General features: G+C 40.8%; 2 protein-coding genes across 2 annotated transcripts in view; one reads left to right on the top strand and one right to left on the bottom strand.

Moving 5' to 3' along the window:
- MTRR (5-methyltetrahydrofolate-homocysteine methyltransferase reductase) overlaps positions 1 to 1,703 on the bottom strand; it is a 28,629-nt gene extending 26,926 nt beyond the window's left edge. Inside the window, exon 1 of the mRNA XM_082499668.1 lies at positions 1,531 to 1,703. The gene's annotated coding sequence lies outside the window, so the exon portion shown is untranslated. The remainder of the gene's footprint in view (positions 1 to 1,530) is intronic.
- Positions 1,704 to 3,518: 1,815 nt separating this feature from the next.
- On the top strand, positions 3,519 to 12,854 carry FASTKD3 (FAST kinase domains 3). The gene is made up of 6 exons (XM_082479833.1): positions 3,519 to 4,978; positions 8,087 to 8,172; positions 8,331 to 8,493; positions 10,332 to 10,401; positions 11,692 to 11,806; positions 12,588 to 12,854. The coding sequence occupies exons 1-6, from the start codon at positions 3,544 to 3,546 to the stop codon at positions 12,684 to 12,686; spliced, it is 1,968 nt and encodes a 655-aa protein (XP_082335959.1). The 5' UTR covers positions 3,519 to 3,543; the 3' UTR covers positions 12,687 to 12,854.
- The last annotated feature ends 1,930 nt before the right edge of the window (positions 12,855 to 14,784 follow it).

The following is a 14,784-nucleotide window of genomic DNA, read 5'->3' on the forward strand; positions in this document are numbered from 1 at the left end:
TACTGCACCCTACTGATATGGCATGATATTTCTCCCCATAGTATTGTGGAAGGCTTCTCCTATTAGAACTTTTTTAAAAGCATGCTTGTAAATCAAAAATGGTAAAACTAAGTGATATCTTCTTAAGAGTGCAGTGCCTGTACCATACATTAATTCCATGAAAAATGTAATTACTGGAAAATTTTAAGGCTTTCATTGTATTTTGTTCTACTACATTTTCCATTATAGTTTTCACTTTAAATTGATTACATAATATTACCTATAAATATTAATTACCTTAACAGTTGTTTTAAATAAATTCATTTAAATACCTGGCTTCATGTGCACATGCATAGAAGATGCACAGGCCAAAACAATCCACAAAATGATTTTTCCCTCCTTTTCGAATAGAAATACAAAGAAATTTGACGACACACAAATTATGACAATTCATACGAAATACGGTTTAAATACCCTCAGATCCCTGTAGTAATACAGTTCATCCTTGTCACATGCTATATTTTCACCCTAATTGTTCTCTTGTCAGTAGGTGGCAATGCCTGACTATAAATGGTGAAAACCAATAAAGATGAAGCAGCGTTTCACTACTACATTCTTTCACATACCTCAGAAAGGGAGAAAGATAATCAGTTTTCCACTGGGACCACACCATAGCACAGAAGTCTTCTATACACAAAAAGCTGAGGGATAAGCTACCAACATTATAGCCAGGGGATTACCAACAGACTTCAAACAAAAGAGTCAGCTCAGGAAGATGTATAAGAGAAGCATGAAAATTTGCAATAGTATGGGGAGAGGAGAGGGCAACAGAAAGAACAGCAGTCACAATGTGGTTTGACATGGCCAGATGTTGCTCTAATAGCACTGTGATCTCTGCCTAGGTCAGGCAGAGCAGCCTCCCCATAAGAAACTGTGGGCTGCTTCCACTCCAGCTAGTACAGCAACAACAAAGGGTGCAAAAAGTAGCTACCCACATTTGGGTGCACATATGTGAACGTGCAGGGAGCTTTCTCACTGGTGTGTGGACTAGTAGCTTGCATAGAGACACAAAAGTTAGAGCAATCGCATCTCCTACAGAAGGCATGCGTAAACAGGGGACCATGCCTGAGATGCATACTTCTTGAGAGGAGATTGTGTGTGTTTGAAAGAGTGTGATTGTGTGCTTGTGGGAAGGGGAGAGGCCACAATTAGACAATTCCCCGGAATGCAATACAAAATGCTGTTTAAATATTTGTAGGCATTTATTAACATTTTCCAAGTGCCTAGTATTGTATCTGTTGCGTTGTTGCTATTGATCTTGAATACATAGTTCAATTAACTGATTAAACAGTAGTTTAATTAACTGCTCAACAGTTAAATATGTCATTAATAGATCAATGAACTCCTCTGATCCTGATTCGATCTAAACTATACAAGTTGAGGAGTTTCTCCCTGTGAGAGCATCTTCACTCTGTCATCAACCAGAATGGATTCACGCACAAACTGATCACATGATGCCTGCTAAAAGAAAGGAAAATCAGTCATGCCTACCTGCAGATGAACACAATTATAAACCAGGAACACACTTGCGCTCAGATGAACATACTGCCCACATTAATCTTGCTTTGCTGCACTCACTTTGCATGCACCACTTATGTGGTATGAGTTCAACTGAAATAAAGAGGGGAAAAAATGGTAATTCTTGACTGTCAAGCTTTCCAGAGAATCCCTCTAACTTTAATAGTATTACCATACCAGCAGCCTTTGACATGTTGATGCTTTGGTAGTCACATCATACACCAACCAAAGTTTAAGCTGTAAAAACAACCCAGATATCCTGGCTCAAACCATAGCTTAACAAGAAACTAAGGATGAAATTCCAAATTATAGCTCATCTGAGCAAGCACTCAGAACTAAGTCAGAAAACTAAGTCCACAAAAGATTAACAGGGAGCCCATCAGCTCCATACGACAACACACTGTAGGAGCAAACAAGCCATCTACGAACATCAGCCATACAGTTTCACTGAACCAGATGTGCTGGCCCTAGCAATGACATAGCTGTACTGTAAGGCCAGACTTCCTACTCCATGTACCCGGTCTGTCAAAAATGTCAAACTGCATGGCTGCGGACAGGATAAAAACATAAGAAACTCCCACAGTAGCTTTACACACTTCTGTGTGGCTTTAAATGGGGTTGTGGGTCTGTGCCTTCAGAGCCATGCCCATTCCTGTGTCATTTTTTCAACAGTTTACTACCTTGCTCCAAAACGCTCTCACTCTATGATCAAGAAAAATATAAAAACCAGACAAAATACTTCAATGAAAGCAGCGGGCCACCAGCACGTGAAACCTTCTACGGCCCAGGGCTCACCTCCCGGCCAGAAAAAATTTGGCTGGACCAACCGACGCCCGGCTGGGAAGGAGGAGAGCTGCGCCTGAGGAAGGACGGGGCTTTCAAGGAGCTCAATCCAAGTCCACAGCGCACGCTTGAACCACGCTGCAGCAACAGAAGCCTCCCAGAGCTCCGCCAGGCCACGCTGGGCTGGGCCGGGCCGGGCCGGGCCAGGCCGGTCCGGGCCCCTCGCCTCCCGCCCGGCCACCCCTCAGGGCGCCCACCCGCCACCGCCGCTAACCCGCGGCCAAGGGGATGCCTTGCGCTGAAGGACGCGCTTTTGATCCGTACGTACGCGGGGACAAATCCGGCTCTCGAGGCAAAGCGCCCGCCCTCCACACCCGCCCGGCCACCGCCGCAGGGCCGGACCTGCGGGGTCGGGCAGCGTGGAGTGACCCGGGCGCGGCGAGGGGAAGGCGGTGGTTGCCGGCGCCCGGAGGTAACCGCCAGGAGCGCGCCGGAAGCTCCCGGCAGCCCCCGCGCTGCCCGTCATGGCGGCGGAGGTGAGGCTCAGCGCGGTTCCGCAGCTCGTTCCCCCCTCTCCCCCGGTACCGCCGGCTGCCGCCAGCGGCGGAGGGAGGCGGGAGGGAGAGCGGCGCCCCGGCCCATGGCAGGCGGCAGTAGGCGGGTGGGGCGGGAGGGACGCACGCACCTCGGCCCGCCCGTCCCTCACCGCTCTGGGTGGAGGGAGGCGTTGGGCCTGCGAGGCGGAAGCGGGCGGGGAGGCCCTGCAGGTGCCGCCGAACCCGTGTCGGACTCGCCTATCGCCACCCGGCTGCCAGCCCCGCTCGGCCCGCTCCAGCCGCCGGTAACGGCGGTGAGCCCCTCTGCCGCCCGGCGGGCCCAGCCCGCCAGGGTAAAGAGAAAAGCGCCGCTGTGCAGTTCCTGCCTGGGGAAAGGTGTGTGTCCCCTGTAAGTGTCCTTATGGGGGCACGGGGCAGGGATGCGCTGCAACCTGTCACGCAGGACTCGTCGCTCCCGGCAGCTTCTTCGTCTCTTAGCATCGCCTTGGGCACGTGGTCTTGGGAGAGGGGTCAGCCCTGTCGTGTCCAGCCACTAAAAATTGTTTTGGGTTATTTTTGCTGCATTTAATGACACCAGTGCTGTTTTCCAAACTATATATGTATTTTTCTTTCTCTAGGTATCTTTTGAGAACCCACTTGATCCAATATGGCGTTGATTAGCCAAAAAAGTTTCCGCTTTTATTCATCCAGCACACCAGCAAGCAGGTCCATTTTGATGACCCTAAGCAAAAGGTTGAGCTTTATCAGTGGGCAGGGAAAGCCCCAAAACTGTAGCTCCGTAGCCATGAGGATGCTATGTTTCAAAGATAAATCTCAGTATATGTTTTGTAGGAAAAACCATGTGCAACTGCGGATACAGTCCCTTTCTGTTAATGAAACTGTGCATCTTTGTGGAGATACCGGGAACAGTACTAAATTTAATAATGTGTGGATGGATGAACAACTGTTTTTCAAGAAGCTGAACAGCCTTTGTACATCAAAAGAAATTTTTGACTTTCTTAGCTCTCTAGAAGTCATGTCTGATACTATGGCATCAGGAGCTCTGCAGAGGATTTCTGAAGTTGAGGTGGATGACAACGGTCTGAAAAACCCTGAAGGAGTGTTAGAGAATGAAGTTTTCAGGGCATTATGCTTCCAGTTTGAATTTGAATCCTCAAAACTGTCAAACACTGGGCTGCTGAATGCATTGCAAGCTTTGATAAAGCTACGTGTAGATCCCCAGAGTACACTGATGGCAAACTTGCTTTCAGAAGGTGCGGAAAGGCTTGGTAAAGGACAGTTGACTGTTAAAAATCTGTGTGCTCTTGGAGAGAGTTTGCTTGAGTTGGAAGGCCCAAGTTGTGCAACGCTGGAACAAATTGTGAACCGCATGCAAGAAAAAGACATTGAGAAGTGGAGTCCTAGGGAAATGGTGATGGTTTATAAGATGCTGCAGGTGATTGTCAGGGAAGGGGAACAATACCAAGACTTGCTAAACAGACTGAACAGTGCTGCTTTAAACATAGTTTCCCAGCTAAGCCCAAAGTTCACAAGCATAATACTGAATTCACTGGTTGCTCTTCATCAGACTCAGGCAATTCCCTTAGTCACAGCACTGTGTAAGCATACTGTGAAGCATATTCCTTATTTCACGGGTAATGAACTAGTGAATGTACTGGAAGCCTTCCTATACTTTGGACATCGTGATGAAATTTTTACAGAGGCACTGGAAACACATGTTCCCAAGTCCATCTTTTCCATGCATCCTCAAACAGTCAGCAAAGTCATGCAGTATTGCTGCCGAAAGATGATCCTTTCTAAGCCCATCTTTGATGCAGTGGCAGAAGGTTTCATTTCCGATGCTGACAGACTTACCACCGACCAGATTGCTGGGTATATTATACCATTTGGGACTCTTAACTATGTGCCTCCAAGTGCTTCTTCCTTGTTTAGGAAGCTTGAAACCGTACTGCATACTCACTTTAGTCGCTTTCAGCCTCACACCTTACTGAACTTGCTGCACTCCTGTGTCCTTATTCAACGTTACCCAGTAAATTTTCTGCCAAAAATATTTAGTCCCTATTTTCTGCAACAGCTTCAAGGTAAGGAGCAGTGTTTCTCTTGCAACGTTCCACATTTCCGTCTATTACATGGTGTGTCTCTTGTCAAACACCCATTTCTTACACTTCCATCTGTCAAATCAACAATGACCTCATTAAGGTGACTGGAGAATAGCTATCAGGAGGCCAAAGACTGTTGCTTCCTTGTCACATTTGCAGTTGTCTTTCAGTTTACACAATTCAGAGGAGTTTGAAAATTGCACTGTACAATCTTAAACATAGATTTGCATTCCCTTAAAAAATTTATTTCAGCTAATCCTTCTGCTTTTTTGAAAAATACCGACCTTCTGTTTTTCCCCGTGGTTGTCCTTTGTCTCATACAGGTTTTAGACACTAGGTTATTCTATGGAGGAAATGCATTACTTTTAACTCTGGGTGTTTAAACTTTTTTGCCTATGCAGTGACTGATGTGAATACCCACAATAAAGTGAGACTATGTTACTATGAGACTGGTAAAACTAGGAAGGCTAGTGACACCAGTTATTATGGAACTAACAAGACTGAGACCAAAAGTGGTAGATTTTTTAATGGCAATGATACTTGGAATGATGCATGAGTGACATAAAATATGGTTTAGTGATTCTGGGTTCATTTTCCTCTGAATTGTTGCATTGCAATGACTGCCAAGTGAAGGACGTGGCATAAAGGTGGAACACTGGATAGTGAGTCCTGGCACTTAACTTTTATTTGGGGTGTAGTCTTCCATTTGCTTTGTGGCTTTGGGCAAGTCACTTCACTTTTCTGTATCTTTTTCTTCCCCCACAACTGTTTGCTTTGCTTACTTGGATCTCATACTCCTTAGGGTTGGGGCTGTCTCTTAGGAGTTGTACTCAGGGGCAAGCCTGAGGGAGGATGTATTTCAAAAAACAATAGCAATACTAGTACTACTGATCATGAAGCTAAAATTACCTTCTGCTTGGGGACTGCTGGTTAGATTTAAGATTTTGCTGCCTGTCTTTTTAAGGTTAAGTCCTCTGTGACTTTGCGTAATCCTTATTTCTGAATATTTTCCTAAGCAGCGAAACCGCTCTCTTCCTGAGGCTCTAAGGGCAAGGTACATGATCATAGTTGTCAGAAAATCTGTTCATAGCCTTTAAAATCAGACCAAATTATAATATGCAAGAAAAGTTACAATAACTGTTCCACAGCTTACCTATAATTGTGTTACTAGCAAGGTGACGTATTACTACAGAAATAATGTACTGTTGTATTTTAAAAAATAGTCTAAAATTCCTTATAAACTTTGGTCAAGATTAGTACAAATTCTAGAGACAAGTGAAGTGCAGCATTGGGACAAAAAGAATTTCAATTACTATTATCGATAAGAATGTGTTGCAATTATATACACAGAATTTGTAAATCTCAGGCAGTACAAAACGTGTTTTTCAAATACTGTTTTGCCTTATGATTCAAATAAGGTCGATTGTATGTAAGTGATTCGAGTGTTTTATTCCTTACCTTCCGCCAGCCTGCATCGTGTCCAGCTTCTCAGGTGGCAGTAAGGTAGAACCAGGTGTGGACTTCTGCTGTCGTCCCTAGTTTTCTGTTTTTTCAGCATAAGGATTATTGTGCTATATTCATGCTTCCAACTTGGTTGTATTTCTCTTTCATATTGTATTTACCATCAGTTTGTGAAAGCTGAAAAGGGTAAATGGATAAAGCTGAAAAAATTAATTTGCAGTGCATAATTGTTGGCTTAATTAAAGTAGAAGTGAGATCTGAACCAGTAAAACGTTAACAGCATCATAAATGTGAGCAGTTAAGGATAGGCTGGTATGTTTTTTTTAATTATCTAGGTAAAAATGGAAATTGAATTCTCAGGCAGCTCACATATGTTTTCACAAGGCATAAAGATTGGTGCTTCATCCTGTTTTTTAAATTACTTTTAATCTAGAATCTGATACGGTTATGTGACGCGTCTTCCCACTGGCATTCTGTCTGCTGACTACACCCCTCTGGTGGAGGTTTCCTGTGCCCATCTGTGTTCTGTGCCCTGAGCTCCTTTCATTTTTACCTCCGAGCAAGCACTACAGCCCCATACTTTGCCCTGTGTCTTACCATACTGAGCAAAACATTACGAAATTTAAAAATCTACCCCATGGTTTATCCTGTCTTGCTTGGGAGATCTCAGAGACTGCTCACCTGCTGCTGCTAAGACTGCCTTGTCTGCAAGGCCTGTCTTCACCTCATTGTTTTTTTTAATCCAGTCTAGTAAGCTTCTAGAACATCCCCCATGTGATAGCCTGTCCTTGGCTCTAACTATTGCATAATCCAGTGCTTTTGGACACAAACCTATTATGAACCGCACAGTTGTAAGCTTTAGATTTTAAGTAATTCTGTGTTAGATAGTAAAGCATATTTAGCAGAATTATAGGGATAAAAACAGAGTGTCTTTTAAAGTTCTCAAGCTGATACGCAGAAAATGAGAAAACTCAGTACTGGTTACTTTGAATATGTTCTTTTAAATCAAAAAAGGTATTCCACTATAGTGATCAAAGTTCAGAACAGGAACATGGGAAGATGACCTGCATGATTAGCATCTTACACTACATCAGTTTTTTACCATTCTGTAATAAAACTTTGCGTGTAACATGAAAGATGCTTCAAGTATACACTTGTAGACAAATCTCCAGAAATTATTCAGTATTATCCACTACTTTCAGATAAAAAAACCAAAACCCAACTGAGTGAAATAATGAGATCCTGGGATTATAACTGGGGTAGAATGGGTTATAGGAAGAAAGAGTTACGATATTTTTCCAACACCTCAACTCAAACTTATTCCTCTCTGTAGAATGTTCTGCATCTCAGATCTTTTTTTTTTTTTTTTTTGTGAACAGCTGTTGTAGTCCTAAGATCTTGCTAGTTGTATATTTTTTTATGTTGATATTTCTGTAAATCTTTTCCTCACTGTTCTGTGTCATTTCACAACTGATCTTTCTGTTCATTCAAACAATGATCAAGAATTACAATGATCAAGTACCTTCTCTGTGCGTTAAACTGAATAGCTTTTCCTAACTTCTGCATGTTAGTTTGTGTAAAAATACTTTGTTGAAGGTACACCTGATAGCCTGAATATTGTTGTTTCAGCACAGCCACCTGGTTTGGACAGAATTGTTACCTCCCAGCTAACCCAGCTTTTTCTGACTGTTACCCTGGAGTGCCCATTTTATGAGGTATGGTACATATGAAACCAGAACTGATGTTAACAAGAGGTGAGCCAATGATGGCTTTGAAATGGATGTGATACATTTTGCTACATTAATATGAGGTAATTACAAAAATGTTATCTTCCTTTTTCTTTTGTTTGATTTGGTTTTCTGTCATTATGTAGGGTCCCAAACTCCTTCCAAAGTATCAAGTAAAGGCCTTTCTCACATCTTACAGTTCTCTGGATGTTCACCTCCTCAAAAGGGTGAAGACTGGATTACTTTATTTACTGAAGAAGAGAATATATTTTGCATCAGAAGTGTCAACACCGTATTTCTATACAGTTGGTAAGTAACATTTCTTTAGATTAATAATAAAACGTGTCGTTATGCTGTCAAAACTTTAGGCTCGGTTATTTTCTAGAAATAAAAAGGATTGATTTTTTTTTCCCTCTGTGGGCATTCTGAATTGTGCAAATACATGTTGTGGTTTAGGCCAAAATCCGCTACTGGGGACCTGGGGGACCCCAGACGGGACCAACAGATGCTCCCCTCTACCCCTCTTCAAAGAGAGAGGCAGAGGAGGAAAAAGAGACTTATGAGTTTAGAAGGAACTAAACTACTTTAATAAAATATTAATAATAAAATTAAAAAAAATGAAATATATACAAAACCGTATCAAGCTCCCGAGATGACAATCACGTCACCGGCTGGCACTGGGGCAGTCCCAGGCTGGACTCAGTGACGGACGGAAACTGGATTCCGGATGTGGATTCAGGATCAGGATCACAGGCAGACAAACAGAGTCCTCCTCAGACATCGGCCATTGAAGGAAGAGCCCTGACCCTTTGATCCCTCAGTTTTTATGCTGAGCATGAGGCAGATGGGATGGAATACCCTGTTGGTCAGTTTTGGGTCACCTGTCCTGTCCGCTCCTCCCTGCAGGTGGGACCCCACTATGCTTTTCTGCTTCTGACCCTCCAACGGGGCAAATAACAAAGTTGGTTGGCCTTGGCTGTTATAGCAATAAGTATAAGCAGGAGCCTCTCTGCATACCGTGCCTGAGCATCAGCTATAAACAATTGGTCTTATCACTCTGGGAGAGTGAACGCTGACTGCACAATATGCAGTTAATTTCAGTAGTTAGAAGAGGCCCAGCTAAGAAGCGAAGTTACTGAACAAAAATGGTTCTGTTTTACCTCAAACCAGGACATACAGAAAAAGTAAACTGGAGTACAAAACTCTGTAGAGGGTCCGAAATGAGGAAGCATCATGGGAACTTTAAGTAAATGCATTTTCAAAGTCAGAAAGAAGGAACAGGGAGAGAAAAGAACTGCAACGTTACTTTGAATTTACACAGCCAGTCTGCACTGAAAATCGCTGCTAACTCTTGTATTCTGTATTTTTGTTATCAGCTTCTCTTTTATTTATTTTGTAACCAATTTGTATAATGTAAAGCAAAATGAGGCAATGCCACTTGCCTGATCTCTCTGCTTCTGCGGTGAGCAGAGAAAGGGAGATCTGGAAGGTTGTCAGCCCTCTGCCCTGCTCAGCTGGGCTCCTCTCCCCTTAGCAAGAACTGTTGACTACATATAGTCAGTGGGGGTTTATGGACTGGAAGAGAGGAGTGAGCAAAACAGAGTGTTTCATGCGCCAGGAAAGGAAACTGAGAGAAGGTAATGATGAGGAAAGATATGTGCCCAGGAAGGGTGGATGATAAATAAGGTGTTGAGGGAAGAGTCTCTTGGACATCTGAGGGGTAAAAGAAAAAAATCAAGAGAGAGGGATGATTCCAGAATTATCCTGCATTTCAGCTTCCACGTGGGGTTTAAAGTTGGCAAGGTTTACGTCCAAAGCTCTGTTTGTAAATTGAGTCTCCCTCCAAAGCCCTCAGAATTCCAGCCAGCCCAGCAAAGTGCCATTTAACTACATTATGGTTTTTAGTGGACTCGGAGTACTACTTTGCTGTTAGCATTATGAAAGGCTGAAATATTATTAATTATCAATCATTGGTGTTAAGTAGTCTATACACATCTTTTGCACGCCTCTGTGATTCAGAAAAAAAGTATTGTGATATTATTTTAGTTATTTTATAAAACAATGAACTGTAAGAGGATGAGAATTACAGCTAACAGTTTTTTATATTAAATGAGTTTTAATGTTATTTCTCTTTTCATCTATACTAGATATTGAGATTAAATTAGATGAGGAAGGGTTTGTATTGCCTGCTGCCCAATGTGAAGAGGTTCACAGACGGTAAGAGAATAAAAGAAGCCACTGGTAAAATGTTAACATTGACAAAGAGCATCCAGGGTGGAACCCTGGCAAAATTTAAGTTAATTGGAGTTTTGCCATTGACCTCAACAAAGCTAAGCTTTCACACTGAGACCACTGGCAAAAGGACAAAGTTGGCAAAATTAACGATCTGTACTTTTTCCTTATTCTTTTGCCTCCTGACTGTACAGTATCAGACAATTAGCCTCTTTACCCAGTGACAATCAAGATCAAAGTGATCCTGATTTGGCTTATAGTAATGTATTTTGATCTTTTGTAATTAATTTTCAAATTAAAACCAAATTCATTCTAATTGAGTGTGTCCGCATAGATTTAACACAGTTTAAGCTAGTTTGAGTTCACAAATTTAGTTCTCTAAAGAAATCCTATGTAATGAGGATATTTGCTACAGATGCTGTTTTTACTGAAGAACGCATATGTGTTTAAGAAATATGTTAAACAAGGATTATTTTGAGGAAGCTTGGATACAAAGTTAAGCAACCTGCCTGTGTGGTATTTGCAACTGCACTTCTGTAGATAAACCAAAGTCTTTGAAAAGGTTCTGTTGTCTCCAGCTTAACCTTCACAAGACTCAGAGAGTAATACTGGTTCTTTCAAAAATCCCATCCTTTCATGTTTAAGAATGGGCCGTGATATTTTTTTTTAAATTACAGCTTTCATGTGTAAATAAGGTCACAATATACTTAACATGTTTAAAATTTAAGTAACTTTTTTACAGTGGATATACAAATTTTTATTTAAGCTGATGTGATATTTATCACCAAGTAGAAAAAATATAATCTGGATGCTGCCAACCATGCATAAAGGTTTAAATTAAACAGATTTACCTTAAACTTAACTTCTAACAGCTTTAAGTTACACTAGGAAGTTGAATAAGTTTAACTGCTGAAATGTTTTCAAGCTGAGACAAGCATTTTGTATGTTTTTCCTTCTAGAAGAATTCAAACAGCTCACCAACAGTAGCATTAAAAATATCAGCCTCTTATTAACTTGTATGGTAATTCTTTTTCAGAGCATATAAATAAGCTTTTCAGATTAGTTTCGCTAAGCTTCAGGCTTTCCCCCTCCCACCTGTAAGTTGAGTGATTTAAATTGAGTGAACTAGGTAACTCCCACCCTACAACATCTAATTCTAGGAGGTGTTAGGGAGTAAGAGGGGAGTTATTGCCTCGTGCTTCTTGGGAACTGCAGTAGTTGTGGTAACTAAAGTAACTGATTTTTTTTTGATGCTACACTTGTGCTTGATTTCAGAATTGCCCTGTGTGTTGATGGTCAAAATAGATTTTGTGTTAACAGCCACAATCTGCTGGGAGAAGAAGCTATTAAACAGAGGCATCTTCAATTACTTGGCTATGAAGTTGTGCAGGTAAAGTCCAAAGACAGTGGTTTGCTTTTGTTCTGGCTAACAAAACAAATGAAAAATTATTATTTTATAATGCTTAAAACTGTAGTTGCAGTTAATTCACAAGGCAGATGTAGTCTTATTCTTTCTACATTATGTTCACTCTGCCTAGCTTTTGCCTTTTTGAGGGCGTTAAAGAAATTCCTTTTTCTTCATTGCATCAATTAGTGTATTCTGCCTGTGTTTTCTGCCAAATAGTGGCTGCTTGAGAGTATTTCTCTGCAGTGATTAAGGTTCAAGTCTTGACTTACATGAAAATATTGACTAAGAGTTCAGTAGAATTGGGATTTTTAATTAAATACTTTTTAAAAAAGAACTGAATTTGGAGTTAAAAAAGAGGAGTTAAAAAAAAGGAACTGCTTTGTATTGTAAATAATATTTTCACAACAGAGTATATTCTTTATTTTGCCTGTTGAATTAATAGGGATACTTTTATCTTTAAGCATACTTTGGACCAAAACAGTTACTTTTAGATTTTTCAGATTTTCTTTTCCATTTATAATCACTTATGAGATAAGCATAAGTAGGTTATATTTAACTTAGTTTAAACTGTAATGGATGTCACTGATTTACAGTAATCTCTATTCAGATGATTTACAGACCAATAATATGCTTAGGATTAAATGTTTAATTTTAAAAAAGATAAATCTCTGGTGTGTAATTTTACATCTGCTTAATGAATATCAATCTTACCCAGTTGTTTATTAAAAGATATTTCCAGCAATCATTTTTGTTTCGTTTCCAGATTCCATTTTTTGAGATAGAGAGTCTACAAGATTGCAGAAAAATGGCAGAATATCTACACCAAAAAATCTTTCCTCATACATACGGACTTGGCTGCTGACACTGGAGAATAATACTAAATCACAGATTGACCTCCTGTACTATAAAGTGTAAATATTGTGCATGGAAGAACAATTCTGTTTTCTAAATAAATCCACCTAATATGATTTGAGCTTCTGAATGTGACACCTTCCAATATTTGGAACAATTGACATAGAGTAATAAAGAGCAACATATTTTCTTAAGTTTTATGTCATTGTTTATTATAAGTTAACAGATGTAAGTGCCAGATAGTCAATGCTGCGTTTCCTTTATATTTTCACTGGTTCTAACCCACAGCTGCAAATGGACAGATGTGACTATGTACTGGCTGGCGCTGAATGTACAGAAGGTGCCGTGCTACCTAGTAATCAGGGCTTTTCTTGACAGTATAAAAAGAAATTGTGCAATTTGCTCATAGCTGTGTGATTCCCCAAGTGTTTCATAAACCTAAAATTTGCAGTAGTTGCACAAGCAGTATTTGCTTATTACTCATACTTAAGAGATGTAGAGTGTTGTTCACTAAACATCAGTGCCTTACAGAGAATGAGAGAGTTTTTATTAAAAAGATTCACTTTACCGTGTAAAAGAATAGCTGCCACAGGGTCGTGGTAGCTGTCGCCGTGGGGGCCACCCAATGTTCTGGATATATATTATTTGTAGTATTGTCTTTGGTGGCAGTTTTATCTAAACTGGCTAAATGGGGTCAGGTATGCGCTCCAGAGTTCCTTCAGTTTACAGCCTGCCAGTTCTAGCCTAAATACTTACTGCGCTCTGAAGGTCTGAAACAGAACTATGTCCTCTATGATCTTTTTCTGTGCATGAGTATCAGTTCCACTCTTCTGCCAGAATTTAGAAATGGAATGAGTAACCACTTAGGTGCAATGGGCATGCTCTAACTTGAGTCAACATGTTGCTTTACAGATAGATGAAGGGAAAATAACATAGCCTGAGTTCTGATCACATAACTGCTACATAGAACATCTTTTCAGTTTAGCTTGTGCATCCTGTCCTGTATGGAATTATTATTTATGAGTAGCAAAGCAGAATTCTCAGCATCACTTGGTTTGATTTTAAGTATTGTGTTTTGATACAAAAAAAGGTGAAACTTTAACATCCTTAAACTTCTGTATATTTCACCAGTAGATACAGAACGTGGCCATTTTTTCTTTCCAAGGCTACTGTTAGTAATTTGTGAGTTGCTGGTATCTGTCAGTTGTTCCAACAATTCCTGGAGATTTTTGGATGCAAAATCCAGATCTGATCCAAGGTGTGATTTACATTGTGTCATGCAGTGCATCCTGTTCATGTTAATTTGCTGCATGTATAACCCTTACCCACAGTAGTATGTCAGCACTGACAGGTGAGGGAGCACCAAGAGGCAATGAGATACTTTCCAACAGTGTAACAGGAAACTTGGAGCACATCAGTAACCTAACAGCTGTCATCCTAGCAAAAGAGAAATTGAAGGAGAACGACTGAAATGTCTTTGCAGACATCTTTAAGGTACTTCTCCATAATACAGAAGAAACAGTCACTAACTGAGCACTGAAAGGAGAGGTCAACCACTCAGAACTGAATGAGAAACAAGTAGTAGGAGAAATAACCTCTGAAAAGCCTTTAAAAGTGAGGAGGGACTGAAAGAGAAGGGGGTGAAGCAAACAAAAAAATGAGAGAGGAAAACTGATACTGGTGTCGATGACTTATGCCTTTCTCCGCTGTGGAAGTGAGCTGGTGATGCCTGTTTCTCACACAGGCCAGAAGGTGGTGGTGTTCTCCAACAGATTTGATTTCCCGTAGTTTTTCAAACACAGATGGTTTGTAAATATAGTTAAGACTACTTAAAAGAAGTGATTTGTCCTGACTGTCCTAAACTAAAAATAACCTGTCTAGAATGTGGCTATATCCTGTCTCATTCTTCACTGGTATACATTTGATACCAATTTTTTTAAAAGTGTTCTGGTATTGTTAGTAAATGTTTCCTTCTTGCTTTGTTCTTACTGTGATTCCTTTCGTTTAATGCTGGTGGATTTGTTTAACAAAGTATTTATTATTGAAAAGGAATTCAGCGGTACTGCTCTCTTGGCCCTAGCTCATTGATTGTAGAGGAACTTGCAGGT

The sequence above is a fragment of the Vanellus vanellus genome (assembly GCF_965231255.1).
Source record: "Vanellus vanellus genome assembly, chromosome: 2".
Classification (NCBI taxonomy): Eukaryota; Metazoa; Chordata; class Aves; order Charadriiformes; family Charadriidae; genus Vanellus; species Vanellus vanellus.

Bases quoted from the DNA above. Each gene is read 5' to 3' on its own strand.
- FASTKD3 (XM_082479833.1), top strand. From the start codon at position 3,544: ATGGCGTTGATTAGCCAAAAAAGTTTCCGCTTTTATTCATCCAGCACA. The intron at 4,979-8,086 runs GTAAGGAGCAGT...TTGTTGTTTCAG, and splicing joins TTTTCTGCAACAGCTTCAAG to CACAGCCACCTGGTTTGGAC. The intron at 10,402-11,691 runs GTAAGAGAATAA...GCTTGATTTCAG, and splicing joins TGTGAAGAGGTTCACAGACG to AATTGCCCTGTGTGTTGATG.